Genomic DNA, 22062 nt, shown 5'->3' on the forward strand with positions numbered 1-22062 from the left:
AGAGCTAACATGATGCAGCCTAGACTTCCAGTACAGGCTAAGTGGCGACAGGCACGGTGCACTCTGTGTGGTACATCGACTGCATTGATAAACACATTTGATCCGTGAGACACATTTGGCAGAAGTACCTAAAATAAATATTATTGTATCAAAAAAGTACAGAAGTTTTGTATAGGGTGCATCACTCGTGTGTAATTCCTCCTCCCAGGCCCCTGGTCTTCCTCTCTGAACAGACAGGAAGAGGTCAGCACTTCCCTTTACTCGTGTCTTTGTCTCTCTGAACCCTCCCCCACACAGCCACTTTCTGTAGCTCCTCCCTCCGTTTGAGACGTTCTCCAAGGGTCCTACTCTCCAGTTCACACTGCGTTGGACAGGCGAGCCCAGTGACAGGTCGACGGCCCCTTTGGCCAAACCCTCAGGTGACGCTAGCAGCCTGACCTCCGACCCTAAGCCCTGCTCCCTCAGACCCACTCAGACCGTAGGTGAGACACGGGCCGGACGACGCACTCGCACACAGACGGACTGTTGTAATTTGTAGAAGCTCGCTAAATGGTGTCAATTTAAACTTTAACATATACCATGTTTAAATGGATATCATTTTTATGTCTATGCGTCCGGTATAAAGGAAGTTGAGAGGTAGTTTTGTGAGCCAATGCTAACTAGCGTCACAATGACTGGAAGTCTGTAGTGTCTGCTAGCGAACATTAGTTAGCAATTGCGCCAGTGATAGTTAGCAACATCCTTTACTGGACACAGAGAAATAAAAGTAGTATCCACGAGTTGATCTGATTTCTGGGGAAGTCGATAAAGGGCCTCATTACCAAAATCCTGAAGTATCCCTTTAAATGTGGAACACGTTAAGGAATCCCTTTAAAACGTGGAACACGTTAAGGAATCCCTTTAAAACGTGGAACACGTTAAAGAATCCCTTTAAAACGTGGAACACGTTAAAGAATCCCTTTAAAACGTGGAACACGTTAAAGAATCCCTTTTAAAACGTGGAACACATTTCTTCCCTCTCTCTGTAGCTGTGAAAGACTCCTTCAGCAGTACAGAGTTTCAGATGAGACAGGAACACACACTTGAGGAACCAAGTGACAATCTACGCATATTCTACCAGGTGAGAGGGAGAAACACACTTGTATTCTTGACTTTAGAGCAGATTGCATTGTGCAATCCATGTCTGAATCACAGTTGTGTTGTACTTGTCTTTTGTTCTCTTGTTATGTGTCTGACTGGAGGTGGATGGTATGAGAGACCTGGTCCTTTATAACAGGTCTGACTGGGGGTTATTAGAGACCTGGTCCTTTATAACAGGTATGACTGGGGGTTATTAGAGACCTGGTCCTTTATAACAGGTCTGACTGGGGGTTATTAGAGACCTGGTCCTTTATAACAGATCTGACTGGGGGGTTATTAGAGACCTGGTCCTTTATAACAGGTCTGACTGGGGGTTATTAGAGACCTGGTCCTTTATAACAGGTCTGACTGGGGGTTATTAGAGACCTGGTCCTTTATAACAGATCTGACTGGGGGGTTATTAGAGACCTGGTCCTTTATAACAGGTCTGACTGGGGGTTATTAGAGACCTGGTCCTTTATAACAGGTTTGACTGGGGGTTATTAGAGACCTGGTCCTTTATAACAGGTCTGACTGGGGGTATTAGAGACCTGGTCCTTTATGACAGGTCTGACTGGGGTTATTAGAGACCTGTCCTTTATAACAGGTCTGACTGGGGGTTATTAGAGACCTGGTCCTTTATAACAGATCTGACTGGGGGGTTATTAGAGACCTGGTCCTTTATAACAGGTCTGACTGGGGGTTATTAGAGACCTGGTCCTTTATAACAGGTCTGACTGGGGGTTATTAGAGACCTGGTCCTTTATAACAGATCTGACTGGGGGGTTATTAGAGACCTGGTCCTTTATAACAGGTCTGACTGGGGGTTATTAGAGACCTGGTCCTTTATAACAGGTCTGACTGGGGGTTATTAGAGACCTGGTCCTTTATAACAGGTCTGACTGGGGGTATTAGAGACCTGGTCCTTTATGACAGGTCTGACTGGGGGTTATTAGAGACCTGGTCCTTTATAACAGGTCTGACTGGGGGTTATTAGAGACCTGGTCCTTTATAACAGGTCTGACTGGGGGTTATTAGAGACCTGGTCCTTTATAACAGGTCTGACTGGGGGTTATTAGAGACCTGGTCCTTTATAACAGGTCTGACTGGGGGTTATTAGAGACCTGGTCCTTTATGACAGGTCTGACTGGGGGTTATTAGAGACCTGGTCCTTTATAACAGGTCTGACTGGGGGTTATTAGAGACCTGGTCCTTTATAACAGGTCTGACTGGGGGTTATTAGAGACCTGGTCCTTTATAACAGGTCTGACTGGGGGTATTAGAGACCTGGTCCTTTATAACAGGTCTGACTGGGGGTTATTAGAGACCTGGTCCTTTATAACAGGTCTGACTGGGGGTTATTAGAGACCTGGTCCTTTATGACAGGTCTGACTGGAGGTGGATGGTATTAGAGACCTGGTCCTTTATAACAGGTCTGACTGGGGGTTATTAGAGACCTGGTCCTTTATAACAGGTCTGACTGGGGGTTATTAGAGACCTGGTCCTTTATGACAGGTCTGACTGGGGGTTATTAGAGACCTGGTCCTTTATAACAGGTCTGACTGGGGGTTATTAGAGACCTGGTCCTTTATAACAGGTATGACTGGGGGTTATTAGAGACCTGGTCCTTTATAACAGGTCTGACTGGGGGTTATTAGAGACCTGGTCCTTTATAACAGGTCTGACTGGGGGTTATTAGAGACCTGGTCCTTTATAACAGGTCTGACTGGGGGTTATTAGAGACCTGGTCCTTTATAACAGGTACTGGGGGTTATTAGAGACCTGGTCCTTTATAACAGGTCTGACTGGGGGTTATTAGAGACCTGGTCCTTTATAACAGGTCTGACTGGGGTTATTAGAGACCTGGTCCTTTATAACAGGTCTGACTGGGGGTTATTAGAGACCTGGTCCTTTATAACAGGTCTGACTGGGGGTTATTAGAGACCTGGTCCTTTATAACAGGTCTGACTGGGGGTTATTAGAGACCTGGTCCTTTATAACAGGTCTGACTGGGGGTTATTAGAGACCTGGTCCTTTATAACAGGTCTGACTGGGGGTTATTAGAGACCTGGTCCTTTATAACAGGTCTGACTGGGGGTGGATGGTATTAGAGACCTGGTCCTTTATAACAGGTCTGACTGGGGGTTATTAGAGACCTGGTCCTTTATAACAGGTCTGACTGGGGGTTATTAGAGACCTGGTCCTTTATAACAGGTCTGACTGGGGGTTATTAGAGACCTGGTCCTTTATAACAGGTCTGACTGGGGGTTATTAGAGACCTGGTCCTTTATAACAGGTCTGTATCCTGTTCCTTTATAACAGTGCCCTTCATTTGACCAGGGCCCATGGTTCACTATGTAGGCAATAGGGTCCCATTTGGTACAGTGTCCTTTATAACAGACTTGGCTGTCTTATGATGGGGATTAGAGACCTGGTCCTTTATAACAGGTCTGACTGGCTCATACTCTATGGTCAGAGACTGGTCCTTTATAACAGGTCTGACTGGGGGTCATGGTCCTTTATAACAGGTCTGACTGGGGGTTATTAGAGACCTGGTCCTTTATAACAGGTCTGACTGGGGTTATTAGACCTGGTTTTATAGAGGTCTGACTGGGGGGTTGGTATAGAGACCTGGTCCTTTATAACAGGTCTGACTGGGGGTTATTAGAGACCTGGTCCTTTATAACTAGTTCCTGTATAACCACAACACACAGCAGCAGACTGGGCCCAGGCTAGAGATGACCTCCACTTGTCCCTGGTGCACTCTGAACTGTAGGAGACTTTCACAGTCTCCTCAAACACTATCAAACTGGCCCACAGCAGATTCATCTTCAACTACGTGGTGAGAGCGAGGGGAAGCAAGAGACAGAGCAGACCCAGTGACTAGAGATGTGTCCACTGTCTGGTGTACTCTGAACTGTGGAGGACTACAGTCTCCTCAAACTGGCCGACAGCAGATTCATCTTCAACTATGTGGTGAGAGCGAGGGCAAGCAAGAGAGAGAGAGACCCAGTGACAGGGTGTGTGTGTGTCTGGTGTACTCTGAACTGTGGAGGACTACAGTCTCCTCAAACTGGCCCACAGCAGATTCATCTTCAACTATGTGGTGAGAGCGAGGGGAAGCAAGAGAGAGAGAGACCCAGTGACAGGGTGTGTGTGTGTCTGGTGTACTCTGAACTGTGGAGGACTACAGTCTCTTCAAACTGGCCCACAGCAGATTCATCTTCAACTATGACTGCATTTAGACAGGCAGCCCAATTCTGATATTTTGCCAATAATTGGTCTGGCTGTGTAAACAGCCTAGGAGGTGAGAGAGACCAGGGGTGGGGGTGTGTACCGTCAGGAACTGTACATATTGGGGGCTGAATAAGGGCTGGTTATTAAACTATACAGGTCCGTTGTGATTGACACGCTCTATGACCTCACCAGCCCCACCCTAAAGGAGCGAGGATAGACGTGTCGATTAATGAGCGTTACGACGGGGCGCACGCTGGGAATCCTCGGGATATTCACAGTCAGCCCGGCTTCGCCTTCAGCAGGAACGGACCCGTCAAGAGATCCCCCGTCACACACATCCTCGTCTGCAGGTAACTGGGTACACACGTCTGGGTCATACACACACACACACACCTTCATCTGCAGGTAACGCAGACAGACAGACACACACACACACCTTCATCTGCAGGTAACGCAGACAGACAGACACACACACACACACACCTTCATCTGCAGTTAACGCAGACAGACAGACACACCTTCATCTGCAGGTAACGCAGACAGACACACACACACCTTCATCTGCAGGTAACGCAGACAGACAGACAGACACACACACACACACACACCTTCATCTGCAGGTAACACACACACACACACACCTTCATCTGCAGGTAACACACACACACACACACATCTCCTTCATCTGCAGGTAACACACACACACACACCTTCATCTGCAGGTAACACACAGACACACACCTTCATCTGCAGGTAACGCACAGACAGACACACACACACACACCTTCATCTGCAGGTAACGCAGACAGACACACACACACACACACCTTCATCTGCAGGTAACGCAGACAGACACACACACATCTGCAGGTAAGACACATCTGCAGGTAACACAGACACAGACACACACACACCTTCATCTGCACCTTCATCTGCAGGTAACGCAGACAGACAGACACACACCTTCATCTGCAGGTAACGCAGACAGACAGACACACACACACCTTCATCTGCAGGTAACGCAGACAGACACACACACCTTCATCTGCAGGTAACAGACAGACAGACACACACCTTCATCTGCAGGTAACGCAGACAGACACACACACACATCTGCAGGTAACGCAGACAGACACACACCTTCATCTGCAGGTAACGCAGACAGACACACACACACACACACCTTCATCTGCAGGTAACGCAGACAGACAGACACACACCTTCATCTGCAGGGAACGCAGACAGACAGACACACACACACACACACCTTCATCTGCAGGTAACGCAGACAGACACACACACACCTTCATCTGCAGGTAACGCAGACAGACAGACAGACACACACACACACACACACCTTCATCTGCAGGTAACACACACACACACACACCTTCATCTGCAGGTAACACACACACACACACACACCTTCATCTGCAGGTAACACACACACACACACACACCTTCATCTGCAGGTAACGCACAGACAGACACACACACACACACCTTCATCTGCAGGTAACGCAGACAGACACACACCTTCATCTGCAGTGAACGCAGACAGACACACACACACACACACTTTCATCTGCAGGGAACGCAGACAGACACACACACACACACACCTTCATCTGCAGGTAACACAGACAGACACACACACCTTCATCTGCAGGTAACACAGACAGACACACACACCTTCATCTGCAGGTAACGCAGACAGACACACACCTTCATCTGCAGGTAACGCAGACAGACAGACACACACACACACACACACACACACCTTCATCTGAAGGTAACGCAGACAGACACACACCTTCATCTGCAGGTAACGCAGACAGACACACACACACACACACACCTTCATCTGCAGGTAACGCAGACAGACAGACACACACCTTCATCTGCAGGGAACGCAGACAGACAGACACACACACACACCTTCATCTGCAGGTAACGCAGACAGACACACACACCTTCATCTGCAGGGAACGCAGACAGACAGACACACCTTCATCTGCAGGGAACGCAGACAGACAGACAGACACACACACCTTCATCTGCAGGGAACGCAGACAGACAGACACACACACACACCTTCATCTGCAGGGAACGCAGACAGACAGACACACACCTTCATCTGCAGGGAACGCAGACAGACAGACACACACCTTCATCTGCAGGGAACGCAGACAGACAGACACACACCTTCATCTGCAGGGAACGCAGACAGACACACACACCTTCATCTGCAGGGAACGCAGACAGACACACACACCTTCATCTGCAGGGAACGCAGACAGACACACACACCTTCATCTGCAGGGAACGCAGACAGACAGACACACACACACACCTTCATCTGCAGGGAACGCAGACAGACAGACACACACACACACACACCTTCATCTGTCACACAGTGTAGGAACATATTGTCTGTCTGTAGTCTACTGTACATGATGGAGGAACATATTGTCTGTAGTCTACTGTACATGACGGAGGAACATATTGTCTGTCTGTAGTCTACTGTACATGATGGAGGAGCATATTGTCTGTCTGTAGTCTACTGTACATGATGGAGGAACATATTGTCTGTCTGTAGTCTACTGTACATGACGGAGGAACATATTGTCTGTAGTCTACTGTACATGATGGAGGAACATATTGTCTGTCTGTAGTCTACTGTTCATGATGGAGGAACATATTGTCTGTAGTCTACTGTACATGATGGAGGAACATATTGTCTGTCTGTAGTCGACTGTACATGATGGAGGAGCATATTGTCTGTCTGTAGTAGAAATCTAATTTCATCAATTATATGTGGAAAAAACGTTTTGCGTGAATATTAGCAAGGCAGCAGCAGAGGAAACAGAGTTCTCTCCTCCCTCTCTTCTCAGTTCTGGTTTGCCATCGCTTGCTACCTTTACGAGCCCATACCAGTGACAAACTTCGCTATGTTATCCACATATAGCAGTACACAAACAAAATCTTGCTCACTTATGTTGCTAGCTAGAAATAAATGGCCACAAATTCATTCAGAAATGGAGGAAGAGCATAGCTAGCTTTAGCAAGCTAACGTTTGCAGCTGCCTCTTCAACAAGAAGCCACTGGGACAACATTAATCCTAAAATAAATAAATACAAATGTTCCCCGTTGAGCAAAATCCACATTCACCCCTCCAAAAGAAAGCATGGCTCCGGGGCTTCTCTGAGATGACACCAGATCCGCAATCGGATCCATGGCCACCGCGTCACATTTCAGTTTAGCCTGCACCGGCAGGCTGTGTGGAGAACTCCCCCGGAGACACAGAACGGCTGAATTACCTGAACGCGCACACAGCCCCCACTAACACGTTCAACGCTTTTTACAGTTCGGTAACGGTGACCTCGGTCGCTGCCGAAACGACTCTTTCCCATAGTACAAGCCTATCTATAATATGACCAGCTGTTAGCTACCAACAGCTGGCAGACGTGTTTTACATTTGGTTCGTTTTATCACTGTTCTTTAAATGGAAGACGTGAACTAAACGCACTATAGCTAGCTGACGTTAGCATGGAGGAAGCAAGCTAGCTCTTTCATTGAACTGAATTTGGTAAAAGGGTTTTATGTACACTGCGCCATCGGCTTGGAACGCCGTACAAAATACTTTTAAACTGGAAGAACTTGTCCCGATTGGGGTTATTAAATCACTGATAAATGATTTTTGTGGCTGATTCTCTGACCTGTCAATGTTTTTAATTGGCTGTTTTTGATGTTGTTATATACTCTTGTGAATTCAATGGTTTTTACTAGATTACTTCACGTCTGTAATTTTTGCAATGAATTACTGCTGCCTATTTTGGCCAGGACGCTCTTGAAAAATAGATTTTAAATCTCAATGAGCCCTTCCTGGTTAAATAAAGGTTAAATGAAGAATAAATCAATTAAAATGTGCCCGGTTGACCTCCATGCTCACTGAAGTCTGTGTTAATGCTTGGTCTCTGCTGGTGCTGCTGGCTGTTTGAGACGCTTTAGAAGCCACATTGCTGGTGGGGACAGCATCCACGTTGAGAAGCAACTTCTTGCTGAAGCACTCCTTCCATTGTTGATAGCTGTGGAAGTTCTCAGGGATGAAAAGTGCCCCGCAGATTGACAACTAGATGCCCAATTCGCCCGGTTTCCACTAGTTACACTACATGACCAAACGTATGTGCTCGTTGAACATCTCATTTCAATATCATGGGCATTAATATGGAGTTGGTCCCCCTTTGCTGCTATAGCAGCCTCTTCTGGGAAGGTTGAGGTCAGGGCTCTGTGCAGGCCAGTCAAGTTCTTCCACACCGATCTTGACAAACCATTTCTGTGTGGACATCTTTGTGTACAGGGGCATTGTCATGCTGAAACAGGAAAGAGCCTTCCCCAAACTGTTGCCAAAAAGTTGGAAGCACAGGATCATTGTATGCTGTAGCGTTAAGATGTTCCTTCCCTTGAACTAAGGGGCCGAGCCCGAACCCATTATGAAGCTCCCGGCGAGCAGTTATTGTGCTGACAATGCTTCCAGAGGCAGTTTGGAACTCGGTAGTGAGTGTTGCAACCGAGGACAGGTAATTTTTATGCAGTACACGTTTCAGCACTCTTTCTGTGAGCTCGTGTTGCCTACCACTTCACGGCTGAGCCGTTGTTGCTCCTAGACATTTCCACTTCACAATAACAGCACTTACAGTTGACCAGGGCACAAATTTGACGAACCGACTTGTTGGAAAGGTGGCCTCCTAGGACGGTGCCACTCTGAATGTCACTGAGCTCTTCAGTAAGGCCATTCTACTGCCAGTGTTTGTCTATGGAGATTGCATGGCTGTTTGCTTGATTTTTATACACCTGTCAGCAACCGGTGTGGCTGAAATAGACCAATCCACTCATTTGAATGGGTGTCCACATACTTTTGTGTATATAGTGCACCACAGACACAAAGTCAAAATGGTCTTTATCCTATAAATTCCTGAAAACAAAAATGGGCTTTTTGGTCTTCATTTATGGTCAAGGTTAGGCATAAGGTTAGCAGTGTGTTAGCAATTCTTTAAAAAAGCTGACCACGGGACGTTGTAGGATTTTTTCCAAAGTTAGAACTGATTTGGAGAGAACCCCAAACCTAACTTTTAGAACAACATATTATAACAATTGATTTTAGAGTTTGTAATTTGGGAATGTTTTCTTGGGGTGCTCTAAGTTACTACTATGTGTTTCTGCCATTGAGAAATAAATGCTGCTTTCAACATCCATCTTTACCTTTCTTTCCCTCTCTTCTGTTCTCCTTCCTGTAGGATCTTTACCTCTCTTCTGTTCTCCTTCCTGTAGGATCTTTACCTCTCTTCTGTTCTCCTTCCTGTAGGATCTTTCCCTCTCCTCTGTTCTCCTTCCTGTAGGATCTTTACCTCTCTTCTGTTCTCCTTCCTGTAGGATCTTTACCTCTCTTCTGTTCTCCTTCCTGTAGGATCTTTCCCTCTCCTCTGTTCTCCTTCCTGTAGGATCTTTACCTCTCTTCTGTTCTCCTTCCTGTAGGATCTTTACCTCTCCTCTGTTCTCCTTCCTGTAGGACCTTTACCTCTCTCTCTCTCATATTTATATATATTCATTCTCCCCCTACCCATCTCCTCTCTTCTTGTAGGCTAAAGCATGTATGTATTCCGGTACAATAGACAGTCAGTTACTAACCCCTCCCTCCCCTTAGACCGAAGCGTCTCCTCCCCCCCAGTCTGTGTGAGTTCCTGGAGGCTGATGGAGGAGAGGGAGACCAGCAGAGAATCATCCCTGGTCACAACCGCCTCTACTTCCGCTCAGACAGCTGTACCCCCAAAACACCCCAGGAGGTAGATCACGACAGTGAGGATGAGACGGACCCCTTCTGGCTCCGAGAGAGGACCATCATGGTGAGAGACGCAAACACACACTGAGCAGGTAGCTACCACACTGAGCAGGTAGCTACCACATTACAGACTGTAGGTTTTAGGCCCATACAAACCCAGGTCTACTCTGCACCAGTACAGACTGTAGGTTTTAGGCCCATACAAACCCAGGTCTACTCTGCACCAGTACAGACTGTAGGTTTTAGGCCCATACAAACCCAGGTCTACTCTGCACCAGTACAGACTGTAGGTTTTAGGCCCATACAAACCCAGGTCTACTCTGCACCAGTACAGACTGTAGGTTTTAGGCCCATACAAACCCAGGTCTACTCTGCACCAGTACAGACTGTAAGGTTTTAGGCCCATACAAACCCAGGTCTACTCTGCACCAGTACAGACTGTAAGGTTTTAGGCCCATACAAACCCAGGTCTACTCTGCACCAGTACAGACTGTAGGTTTTAGGCCCATACAAACCCAGGTCTACCATTTACAACAGAGCCACACTGACATTGGGTATGGAGTCTCCAACTTGACTCTGGATCCACTCTGACTGTTGTTCTGTCTCCAGCAAATCCAGGAGTTTACAGACGTGAACGATGGAGAGAAGGAGGTGATGAAACTATGGAACCTTCACGTTATGAAGTGTGGGTACGTACCCCACATTAAAGCCCTGGCCTCGCTATACAGCCTCTGTTTAAAGCATCATCAGACGTTGTTGTGTCTCGTTCTCTAGACGTTGTTGTGTGTCGTTCTCTAGACGTTGTTGTGTCTCGTTCTCTAGACGTTGTTGTGTCTCGTTCTCTAGACGTTGTTGTGTGTCGTTCTCTAGACGCTGTTGTGTCTCGTTCTCTAGACGCTGTTGTGTCTCGTTCTCTAGACGTTGTTGTGTCTCGTTCTCTAGACGCTGTTGTGTCTCGTTCTCTAGACGCTGTTGTGTCTCGTTCTCTAGACGTTGTTGTGTCTCGTTCTCTAGACGTTGTTGTGTCTCGTTCTCTAGACGTTGTTGTGTCTCGTTCTCTAGACGTTGTTGTGTCTCGTTCTCTAGACGTTGTTGTGTCTCGTTCTCTAGACGTTGTTGTGTCTCGTTCTCTAGACGTTGTTGTGTCTCGTTCTCTAGACGTTGTTGTGTCTCGTTCTCTAGACGTTGTTGTGTGTCGTTCTCTAGACGTTGTTGTGTGTCGTTCTCTAGACGTTGTTGTGTGTCGTTCTCTAGACGTTGTTGTGTGTCGTTCTCTAGACGTTGTTGTGTCTCGTTCTCTAGACGTTGTTGTGTCTCGTTCTCTAGACGTTGTTGTGTCTCGTTCTCTAGACGTTGTTGTGTGCCGTTCTCTAGACGTTGTTGTGTGCCGTTCTCTAGAGCTTGATGAGACATTGTTGTGTGCTGTTCTCTAGATGTTGCTGTGTGTCGTTCTCTAGAGCTTCAGAAGGCGTTGTTGTGTGCCGTTCTCTAGAGCTTCAGAAGACGTTGCTGTGTGCCGTTCTCTAGAGTTTCAGAAGACGTTGCTGTGTGTCGTTCTCTAGAGCTAGTGGTTCAGACAATATGTTCCTCCATCATGTACATAGAATAGTTAAATAAAGAATACACATTTCCATCCAACCATCATATGGAGGTAAACTTGGAGTCATGCGACAGACTTGGCATGTTAACTGCCTTGTTCAGGGGAAGAACTACAGCTTTTTACCTTGTCAGCTCGGGGATTCGATCTAGCAACCTTTCGGTTACTGGCCCAACGCTCTAACCACTAGTCTACCTGCTGCCCCAAATGAATTCGTATTAACCAGGCGCTCTAGACTAGAGGCTCCATAGTGTCTGTGGCGCAGGCTGAACGTTTGACGTCCCTACTCTAATCCCCCTCCTCTCTCTCTCTAATCCCCCCCCTCTCTCTCTCCCCCCACTCTCTCTCTCTTCCCCCCACTCTCTCTCTCTTCCCCCCCCCCTCTCTCTCTCCCCCCACTCTCTCTCTCTCCCCCCACTCTCTCTCTCTTCCCCCCACTCTCTCCCCCTCTCTCTCTCTCTTCCCCCTCCTCTCTCTCTCCCCCACTCTCTCTCTCCCCCCACTCTCTCTCTCTTCCCCCCACTCTCTCTCTCTCCCCCCACTCTCTCTCTCTCCCCCCACTCTCTCTCTCTTCCCCCCACTCTCTCTCTCTTCCCCCACTCTCTCTCTCTTCCCCCACTCTCTCTCTCTTCCCCCCACTCTCTCTCTCTTCCCCCACTCTCTCTCTCTTCCCCCCCCTCTCTCTCTCTCCCCCCCACTCTCTCTCTCTTCCCCCCACTCTCTCTCTCTCTCCCCCCACTCTCTCTCTCTTCCCCCTCCTCTCTCTCTCCCCCCACTCTCTCTCTCTTCCCCCACTCTCTCTCTCTTCCCCCCACTCTCTCTCTCTTCCCCCACTCTCTCTCTCTTCCCCCTCCTCTCTCTCTCCCCCCACTCTCTCTCTCTTCCCCCCCCCTCTCTCTTCCCCCCACTCTCTCTCTTCCCCCCTCTCTCTCTCCCCCCACTCTCTCTCTCTTCCCCCCTCTCTCTCTCTTCCCCCACTCTCTCTCTTCCCCCCACTCTCTCTCTCTTCCCCCCACTCTCTCCCCCCTCTCTCTCTCTGCAAATCAGCTACATAGCAGATAACCAGATGAACGGAGCCTGTCTGGCGTTTGTGGAAGGTTGCGGTGCGTACATTGCCAGGAAGAACCTCTGTAGGAACTTCCTGTTACACCTGGTCAGCATGCATGACTTTAAACTGGTTACCACGACAACCATCAACCAGGCCATGACACGCCTCCGACACATCCAGCAGACCCAGCGGCAGGAAGGAGGAGAGTGTTTGGTGACAGCGCTGGAGTCTCCGTCTGGGCTGCAACCCGACTATGCCACATGTAATGACGACCACGCGGATGGTAAGAGTAACCACGGTAATGGCCGCACGAATGGAAACGGCGATGGCGATGAAGCTGGTAGTTCTGTTGCTGTGGAAACGTCCAGGCCGAGCAAGAGGCATAAGTTGTGAGGTACCCTCCGGCCCTCTCCTGGAGGAGTGATGAGTAACTAAAATGATGCCCGGTGATTGGCTGAGTGGAGGGTGAAAGAGGGTGTGTTGGTGGTGATTGGAGGGAATAATAAGAGAGACTCATGATGACATCATTCCAAACAAGCACTGGGTGTTGGGTTTACCGTATAGAGGTGGTGGGCCAGAATCATTTAAGTCAATTTGGACACACACATAAATACACACACACACACACAGACACACACAGTCCCACTGGTTATAGCAGGGAAACCTTGGTCTAGTTTTTCCCCATGTCTGGTTATTCAGTCTTGCTTTGATGTCATGAGACTGACGTTACAGTGACCATGAGGTCTGTAAACGCATCACTTTAGCAATAACTTAGTCCCAACTGGCACCATATTCCTTTATACTAGTGTGCACTACTTTTTACCAGGCCCTGCTATAGACTAGGGGATATATTTGTACATCAAGCTGTCTGCTATGGATTCGCATTCTGTCCAGGGGGTGTATTTGTACATCAAGCTGTCTGCTATAGACAAGGGGGTGTACTTGTACATCAAGCTGTCTGCTATAGACAAGGGGGTGTACTTGTACATCAAGCTGTCTGCTATTGACAAGGAGGTGTACTTGTACATCAAGCTGTCTGCTATAGACTAGCATTCTGTCCAGGAGGTGTACTTGTACATCAAGCTGTCTGCTATAGACTAGCATTCTGTCCAGGAGGTGTACTTGTACATCAAGCTGTCTGCTATAGACTAGCATTCTGTCCAGGAGGTGTACTTGTACATCAAGCTGTCTGCTATAGACTAGCATTCTGTCCAGGAGGTGTACTTGTACATCATGCTGTCTGCTATAGACTAGCATTCTGTCCAGGAGGTGTACTTGTACATCATGCTGTCTGCTATAGACTAGCATTCTGTCCAGGAGGTGTACTTGTACATCATGCTGTCTGCTATAGACTAGCATTCTGTCCAGGAGGTGTACTTGTACATCATGCTGTCTGCTATAGACTAGCATTCTGTCCAGGAGGTGTACTTGTACATCATGCTGTCTGCTATAGACTAGCATTCTGTCCAGGAGTGGTACTTGTACATCAAGCTGCCTCACTACAGAAGCAGGAGCTCCTGCCCTCTGGGCCGTTCTGGCTGTTACAAGGCTTTAGTACTTTAGGCCGAGGCCCATAGGGTCCTATATAGATCAGTGGTTCCCAAACTGTTTCACTCAGGTCCCTCTTCCAGCATTGGGGAACATCCATTTCTATGGGCACAAGTTCATGACACAAACGGTTCACACCCCTAAAATGTTGCAGATTTGAAAGCTTATTTCCTATACATTTTGCCATGTCTAATGTGTTTTCTTGTGATATTTGAGTGACAAAAAAAAATGAATGTCTATGAGCTAAAAAAAAAACAACGTTAGCTGACATTTCTGACCGGTTATAAATATCTCTCTAAGAAATGTAATGACTGACATGACAAAGAGGAACTGATGATGCAATAACCAGTTTCTACACGTCGCCTTGTGTGTTCTACTATTACAGCTTTCAAGAGTCAGTTGAAAGCTGGACTGAGTTCTCCCTAGGGGGCCGCGCCCCACAGTTTGGGAACCGCTGATATATGGAATAGGATACCATCAGTGCAGTGTCCATCCTCACTGGTTCATCAGTGCAGTGTCCGTCCTCACTGGTTCATCAGTGCAGTGTCCGTCCTCACTGGTTCATCAGTGCAGTGTCCGTCCTCACTGGTTCATCAGTGCAGTGTCCGTCCTCACTGGTTCATCAGTGCAGTGTCCCTCCTCACTGGTTCATCAGTGCAGTGTCCGTCCTCACTGGTTCATCAGTGCAGTGTCCGTCCTCACTGGTTCATCAGTGCAGTGTCCGTCCTCACTGGTTCATCAGTGCAGTGTCCGTCCTCACTGGTTCATCAGTGCAGTGTCCGTCCTCACTGGTTCATCAGTGCAGTGTCCGTCCTCACTGGTTCATCGGTGCAGTGTCCGACCTCACTGGTTCATCGGTGCAGTGTCCGACCTCACTGGTTCATCGGTGCAGTGTCCGACCTCACTGGTTCATCGGTGCAGTGTCCGTCCTCACTGGTTCATCGGTGCAGCGTCCGTCCTCACTGGTTCATCGGTGCAGCGTCCGTCCTCACTGGTTCATCAGTGCAGTGTCCGTCCTCACTGGTTCATCGGTGCAGCGTCCGTCCTCACTGGTTCATCAGTGCAGTGTCCGTCCTCACTGGTTCATCAGTGCAGTGTCCGTCCTCACTGGTTCATCGGCGCAGTGTCCGTCCTCACTGGTTCATCGGCGCAGTGTCCGACCTCACTGGTTCATCGGCGCAGTGTCCGTCCTCACTGGTTCATCAGCGCAGTGTCCGTCCTCACTGGTTCATCAGTGCAGTGTCCCTCCTCACTGGTTCATCGGTGCAGTGTCCGTCCTCACGTGTCCGTCCTACTTTAGCCCCCGTCTTGTCTCAGGTGCCTGTTTGAGACAGACTTGGGTGTCTGTGCACTAGACAGGAAATAGGGTGTCATTTGGGATATTTGCTTTGGGACAAACTCGTTTATATATATATATATAGTATAGAGACGAACCGAAAAGACTTGGGTCGTCTTCACTTTAATTTTTTTTTTTTTTACCTTTATTTAACCAGGCAAGTCAGTTAAGAACAAATTCTTATTTTCAATGATGGCCTAGGAACAGTGGGTTAACTGGCCTAGGAACAGTGGGTTAACTGCCTGTTGTAAGTCGCTCTGGATAAGAGCGTCTGCTAAATGACTTAAATGTAAATGCAAATGATCAGGGGCAGAAGGACAGATTTGTACCTTGTCAGCTCGGGGGTTTGAACTTGCAACCTTCCGGCTACTAGTCCAACGCTCTAACCACTAGGCTACACTAGGCTACCCTGCCGCCCACTTGGGACGGACTACCTGAACAATATAAACATTTGTTGTCGTTTTCTTGTGCTAAACGTTTTTGCTACAGTGTGCACTAATGAATACAACCCTGATGACGGCCAGACTCTGCTGTATTGTTGTTGTTTTTTTACAAGGGGAATGGTTGGTTGTATGATGATGCATTCTGAATTTGAACATTTGATTGTTATGTTTATTACTATGGGGGCCATTTTGAGGCTGAACTTGAGGGACGTTACGCTGGTCTGAAGTCCAGCTCTTAGAAACAGTGTTGTTGGACTAGAAGGTGTCTGGCTCAGGGTAGAAACGTCACATCCTAAACTAAATGTTTATTGCTGTCAGACCTCTGTTTAAATACTATTTGGAGTCTTTAATGTTTGCTCTAGCCTGCCTGGAGTGCTGGATGGGAGGGGAGTTGCAGTTTTGGGACTGGTCTTTAGGTCCATTTAAGCCAGGCAAAGCTCAATCAAGCACAGATCGAGTATTTGAACTCAGGTCTGGTTAGCACTCAAGTCAGTCACAGGATCCAATGGTGCTACTAGACGATTCAGGCCCTCAGCGAGCACAGATCACAGTCATCTGTAACCTTTTTGAGGTCATTAGGTCAAGGTTCAGTTACACTGTATGACCACATTCATCATCAAGCTGAAACCGTGCAGCACCCACATCCACTCACTGCTTTTGGGCAGCGTCCCGAATGGCATACTACTTTTGACCAGGGTCCACAGGGTAGTGCACTACTCATAGGGAATAGGGTGCCATTTGGGACGTACTCTTACTTATGTTGGAGTAATTTGGCACGGTCAGTGTCGACGTCTTCAGAAAGGTGACCTGCTGGACATCAACTGTAGTAAGTATTACAGTGGAGAGTTAAATGTTGTTGTTGAGTTTCCTGGCCAAAGGGAGTTGGATCTGCTGCAGATGTTCTACTGTGTTCCTCACCTGTGAAACTGTCCCAATTAGCATCTTAATTCCTATATATATATAGATATAGAGATATAGATAGTGTACCATAGGGCCCTGGTCAAAAGTAGCATGGACCACAGGAGGTTGGTGGCAGCTTTAATTGGGGAGGACGGGCCCTGGTCAAAAGTAGCATGGACCACAGGAGGTTGGTGGCAGCTTTCATTGGGGAGGACGGGCCCTGGTCAAAAGTAGCATGGACCACAGGAGGTTGGTGGCAGCTTTAATTGGGGAGGACGGGCCCTGGTCATGGCTGGAGCGGAATGGTATCTAACATGTGATTGTGTTTGATGCCGTTATGAGCCGTCCTCCCCTCAGCAGCCTCCACTGGTATGGGCCCTGGTCAACAGGAGTGCACTATATAGGAAATAGGGTGTTATTGCAGGTGCCTCCTTTGCTTCTCCAGTGATGGGGTGGATCTTTCCAGGTGTGAACTTGAATTGCAATCAATCAGGACCCAAACAAAGGAAGCTGTTCCTACGATCTGTAGCTGTGTGCAGTATGTTGACTAGGGTCATGTTCATTTGTCACAAAACGTTAGAAAGCACTCACAACGAGGGAGTTGGAGGTACTATCTGTACGAATCCAATAAAACACTTATCTTCTGTTGCAAAATGTTTTGCTACAGTGCGCCTCAGTGAACATGACCCAGGTTTGTGTGTATATACACCTCACTTCAGGGAAAAAAGAGCAACATTTTGCTCTAGCGAACCCAGATAAGAAAATGCAAAAGAAAAACAGGACTTTATTCACCAACATCCTAAAACCAGCTGGACGTTGGAATGTAGTAATCAAGGAGTCATAGAAAATGTTTTCTATTTAAAAGAATAAAGATGTTTTGTACTATTACCATTCTCGTCTCATATGGTTTTAATTGAATGGATGCGGTTCTAACACTACTGGTCACGTTCTCATGGATACGGTTCTAACACTACTGGTCACGTTCTCATGGATATGGTTCTAACACTACTGGTCACGTTCTCATGGATACGGTTCTAACACTACTGGTCACATTCTCATGGATACGGTTCTAACACTACTGGTCACGTTACTGTAACTATCTCATGGATACGGTTCTAACACTACTGGTCAAGTTACTGTAACTATCTCATGGATACGGTTCTAACACTACTGGTCACGTTACTGTAACTATCTCATGGATACGGTTCTAACTCTACTGGTCACGTTACTGTAACTATCTCATGGATACGGTTCTAACACTACTGGTCACGTTACTGTAACTATCTCATGGATACGGTTCTAACTACTGGTCACGTTACTGTAACTATCTCATGGATACGGTTCTAACTCTACTGGTCACGTTACTGTAACTATCTCATGGATACGGTTCTAACACTACTGGTCAAGTTACTGTAACTACCTCATGGATACGGTTCTAACACTACTGGTCACGTTACTGTAACTATCTCATGGATACGGTTCTAACACTACTGGTCACGTTACTGTATCATGGATACGGTTCTAACTATACTGGTCACGTTACTGTAACTATCTCATGGATACGGTTCTAACTATACTGGTCACGTTACTGTAACTATCTCATGGATACGGTTCTAACACTACTGGTCACGTTACTGTAACTACCTCATGGATACGGTTCTAACACTACTGGTCACGTTACTGTAACTATCTCATGGATACGGTTCTAACACTACTGGTCACGTTACTGTAACTACCTCATGGATACGGTTCTAACACTACTGGTCACGTTACTGTAACTACCTCATGGATACGGTTCTAACCCTACTGGTCACGTTACTGTAACTCTCATTCACATGTTAGGATGGGGGATAGACCTTCAGCGAGCCCGAGAATAGAACTTTCCAGACTGGGCCAGTAGGGATGTGTCCAACGAGCCCGTCAGACCAGCCAAATGTTGTATTTCCAACCATGACACGGGCCGGAACATTTTGGACCCCGTTGTTACCCTGGCTAGTAGAAATGGTCTGCCTGACCCAACATCCTGACTTCTGTCCATCTCTTGATGTAGCTCCAATTTTGGATTGTTTCATATTTCAGACACACAAAAAAATAACCAAAACAAGATGACTAAGCAATTTATTGAATGTTTCTGGGGCATTCGTTCTGTACTGAAGGAAGGAACAAACACAGAGGTCAATAATAAGCAGGACGGGGCTCAATGCCATTTCGGAAGTCGACTCACATTCCACTTTAACGCTAATTGGAATTTCAGTTAAACTCCCGAATTGAAATGGAACTGAGCCCCAACCCTGATTTACAAGTCACAGTCAGCATTCCAAATGGCACCCTATCTGATGCACTTCTTTTGACCAGCCCTATGGATCCTGGTCAAAAAAGTAGTGCACTAGATAGGGGATAGGGTGCTATTTGGGACTCGGACACAGTTAAAGGAATTGGAGACGGATGTTTGCATGAAGAAGGGTGGTGAATGACAGACAGCTGAGTATGACCCCACTATAACAGGTGGCCTGGTTCCATTTCCAACCCCACACTCCTACCCTTGCGCCATTGGCAGCCTTTCACTGATATCAGATGATTTGGATGTGAAGCAACACTGCCACAGAGTAACTATACAGCTATGTACTGTATCCAAGCTATAGCTTTTATCTAGCAGTGTCTTACAGCATGTATGACCACTGTTAACCTGTCACACTCCCGAGTGGCGCAGCGGTCTAAGGCACTGTATTGCAGTGCTAGAGGCGTCACTACAGACCCTGGTTCGTTTCCAGGCTGTCACACAACCGGCCATGATCGGGAGTCCCATAGGGTTTGGCTCAGCATCGTCTGGATTAGGGGAGGGGAGGGAGGGAGGGGGGGGGGGGGGTCGGCAGTCGTGGTAAATAACATTTTGTTCTTTCCTGACTTGCCTAGTTAAATAAAGGTTCATTTAAATTTGAACCATCGAACTCAAGTCAGTCTGCTGAAGAGCGCTCTGTAACCACAGCAACCATACCATCTCTGCAGAAACACAGGAAGCAACCCAAAACGGCCCCCATAGTGGTCGGGAGGAAATAGGATGCCGTTGTAAAATATAAATTCACCTCAAGTTCCCCCAAAAATTCACATGAAAGTACAATGTCTACAAGTGAAGTTACATTACATTGTTGTGAATACTGTTAGCAAAAAAAAAAAAAGTTTTTAAAAAGCACATTTAAGAGCGTGACATGGAATCTGATTCAGAACACTTACAGAATCTGAACTTTGTACACCGCATGAGTTCTGCTCACTTCGAGCTAGAGAACTGAAAACGGGTCGACAGGGAGAGGAGAGACCGACAAAGAAGAGGATCTCTGGAGTGAGTCGTTTTTATTCTGTGGTAAACCAGACCAGCATGCTTTGCAGCTCAAGTGTTTGATGAAAGGCAACGTCTCACTTCTCTGAGCGAGACCACCCCCTTTTTGTTCTCACATTCAAAAGTTTAAAAAACACCACCATTTTAGGACGTTTGGAGAGAATGTGCATCTGAAATAGGGCACAGGAATGACACCCTATTCCCTATATAGTCCACTACGTTTGACCAAGGCCCATAGCACTACGTAGGGAATAGGGTGCCATTTCATGCACGGCCTGAGTGTCTTGAAAAGCAATAATGACTGGTCAGTTCTGGTACATCAGTCTGTATCAGATGGCAGCATATCTTATCAGACAGGTCAGAAAGGGCTTTGTGTACATTGTCCATCCAGGTGCCCAAGAGGAGAAAGGTGAGCTCCTGGAGCTGAGATTTGACACCGGAGAAGACCACCCTCAGCCATCACCAGTCATACCTGGAGGAAGCACAGATCGCTGCGCCAGATCAAACCTCTCCCAGGGTGAAAGGAACAGATTGGTCACAGTGGGTAAAAGAGGGGTACATTTACTGTAAACAACAGTTGAATTCACATTTTAGAAATAGCCCAACACTGAACAGTTGCTATACGGGGTAGAGGCTAAGTGTCGAAGGCAGTGGTATTCAAAGGCGAGGATCACGACCCTCACTAAACAAAAAGTACGAGTACAGATTATTGTATGAGACAATATACAAACGTATTTGAAAAATAAAATTGAGTACATTTATTTTGGTTTCTTGTAAATGTAATGAATTAAGGGTTAATCGTTGATGTAAAAATCTAAAATGTACTGTTTTTTATTTTTGGGTTGGGTTCATGAGAAATTGCACACAACAAAATAGGGTCCCTGCTAAAAAGTTTGAATAGCACTGGTCTAAGGGGTTGATTTGGGACAGGACATTTCCCTCAGACAAGACTGTTACCCTGCTTGTCCTTTTGTGTTGACTGACAGGGCTGCTGTCCAATCAGCAGCCTCAGAACACCAGCACCTTCCAACCAGGGTGGGCTAAGGAGCAGCCAAAGAACAGGCAGTCCACCCCCTGGTCCAGCAGCCAATCAAACACCACTTCCCGGTTCCCTGAGCCAATCGTAACCCTCAGCTTGAAGTTGCCTCCGTCGCTAAGGTTGTTGTTGTTGCTAATAGGAAGTAGGTTGACCACTTCCATATCGAAGGTCACAGCAGAGCCGAGGGTGATGGAAGGCAGCTGGTTGGTCATCTCTTTACCGTTGACAAACACTGCTCCTGGAGGGGAAGAAGAGGGAGGGAGAGAGAGAAGAGGGAGGGAGGGAGGGAGAGAAGAGGGAGGGAGAGAGAGAGAGAAGAGGGAGGGAGAGAGAGAAGAGGGAGGGAGAGAGAGAAGAGGGAGGGAGGGAGAGAAGAGGGAGGGAGAGAAGAGGGAGGGAGAGAAGAGGGAGGAAGAGGGAGGGAGGGAGGGAGGGAGGAAGAGGGAGGGAGGGAGGGAGGAAGGGAGGGAGAGAAGAGGGAGGGAGGGAGGAAGGGAGAGGAGGGAGGGAGAGAAGAGGGAGGGAGAGAAGAGGGAGAGAAGAGGGAGGGAGGGAGGGAGAAGGTGAGAACAAAATCTCGAAGTTTTGCTAACTTTTAACGTTGCTGCTACTCTTCAATTGT

General features: G+C 47.4%; 2 protein-coding genes across 3 annotated transcripts in view; one reads left to right on the forward strand and one right to left on the reverse strand.

Annotated features, from left to right (window-relative positions):
- LOC135554766 (polycomb protein suz12-A-like) overlaps window positions 1-17958 on the forward strand; it is a 39870-nt gene extending 21912 nt beyond the window's left edge. Inside the window, exons 10-17 of the mRNA XM_064987198.1 lie at window positions 311-482; window positions 1029-1120; window positions 3810-3907; window positions 4183-4225; window positions 4549-4706; window positions 10061-10259; window positions 10805-10884; window positions 12840-17958. Of these exons, the coding sequence (XP_064843270.1) occupies window positions 311-482; window positions 1029-1120; window positions 3810-3907; window positions 4183-4225; window positions 4549-4706; window positions 10061-10259; window positions 10805-10884; window positions 12840-13233 (1236 nt within the window). The 3' untranslated portion in view covers window positions 13234-17958. The remainder of the gene's footprint in view (window positions 1-310; window positions 483-1028; window positions 1121-3809; window positions 3908-4182; window positions 4226-4548; window positions 4707-10060; window positions 10260-10804; window positions 10885-12839) is intronic.
- A 1210-nt stretch (window positions 17959-19168) lies between these two features.
- The window catches only part of LOC135554764 (cytokine receptor-like factor 3), a 35806-nt gene continuing 32912 nt past the window's right edge, over window positions 19169-22062 (reverse strand). For both annotated transcript variants that reach the window (XM_064987196.1, XM_064987194.1), the window contains exon 10: window positions 19169-21678. In XM_064987196.1, coding sequence (XP_064843268.1) covers window positions 21410-21678 — 269 coding nt within the window. In that variant the 3' untranslated portion in view covers window positions 19169-21409. The remainder of the gene's footprint in view (window positions 21679-22062) is intronic.

This window comes from Oncorhynchus masou, chromosome 14 (assembly GCF_036934945.1).
Source record: "Oncorhynchus masou masou isolate Uvic2021 chromosome 14, UVic_Omas_1.1, whole genome shotgun sequence".
Taxonomy (NCBI): domain Eukaryota; kingdom Metazoa; phylum Chordata; class Actinopteri; order Salmoniformes; family Salmonidae; genus Oncorhynchus; species Oncorhynchus masou.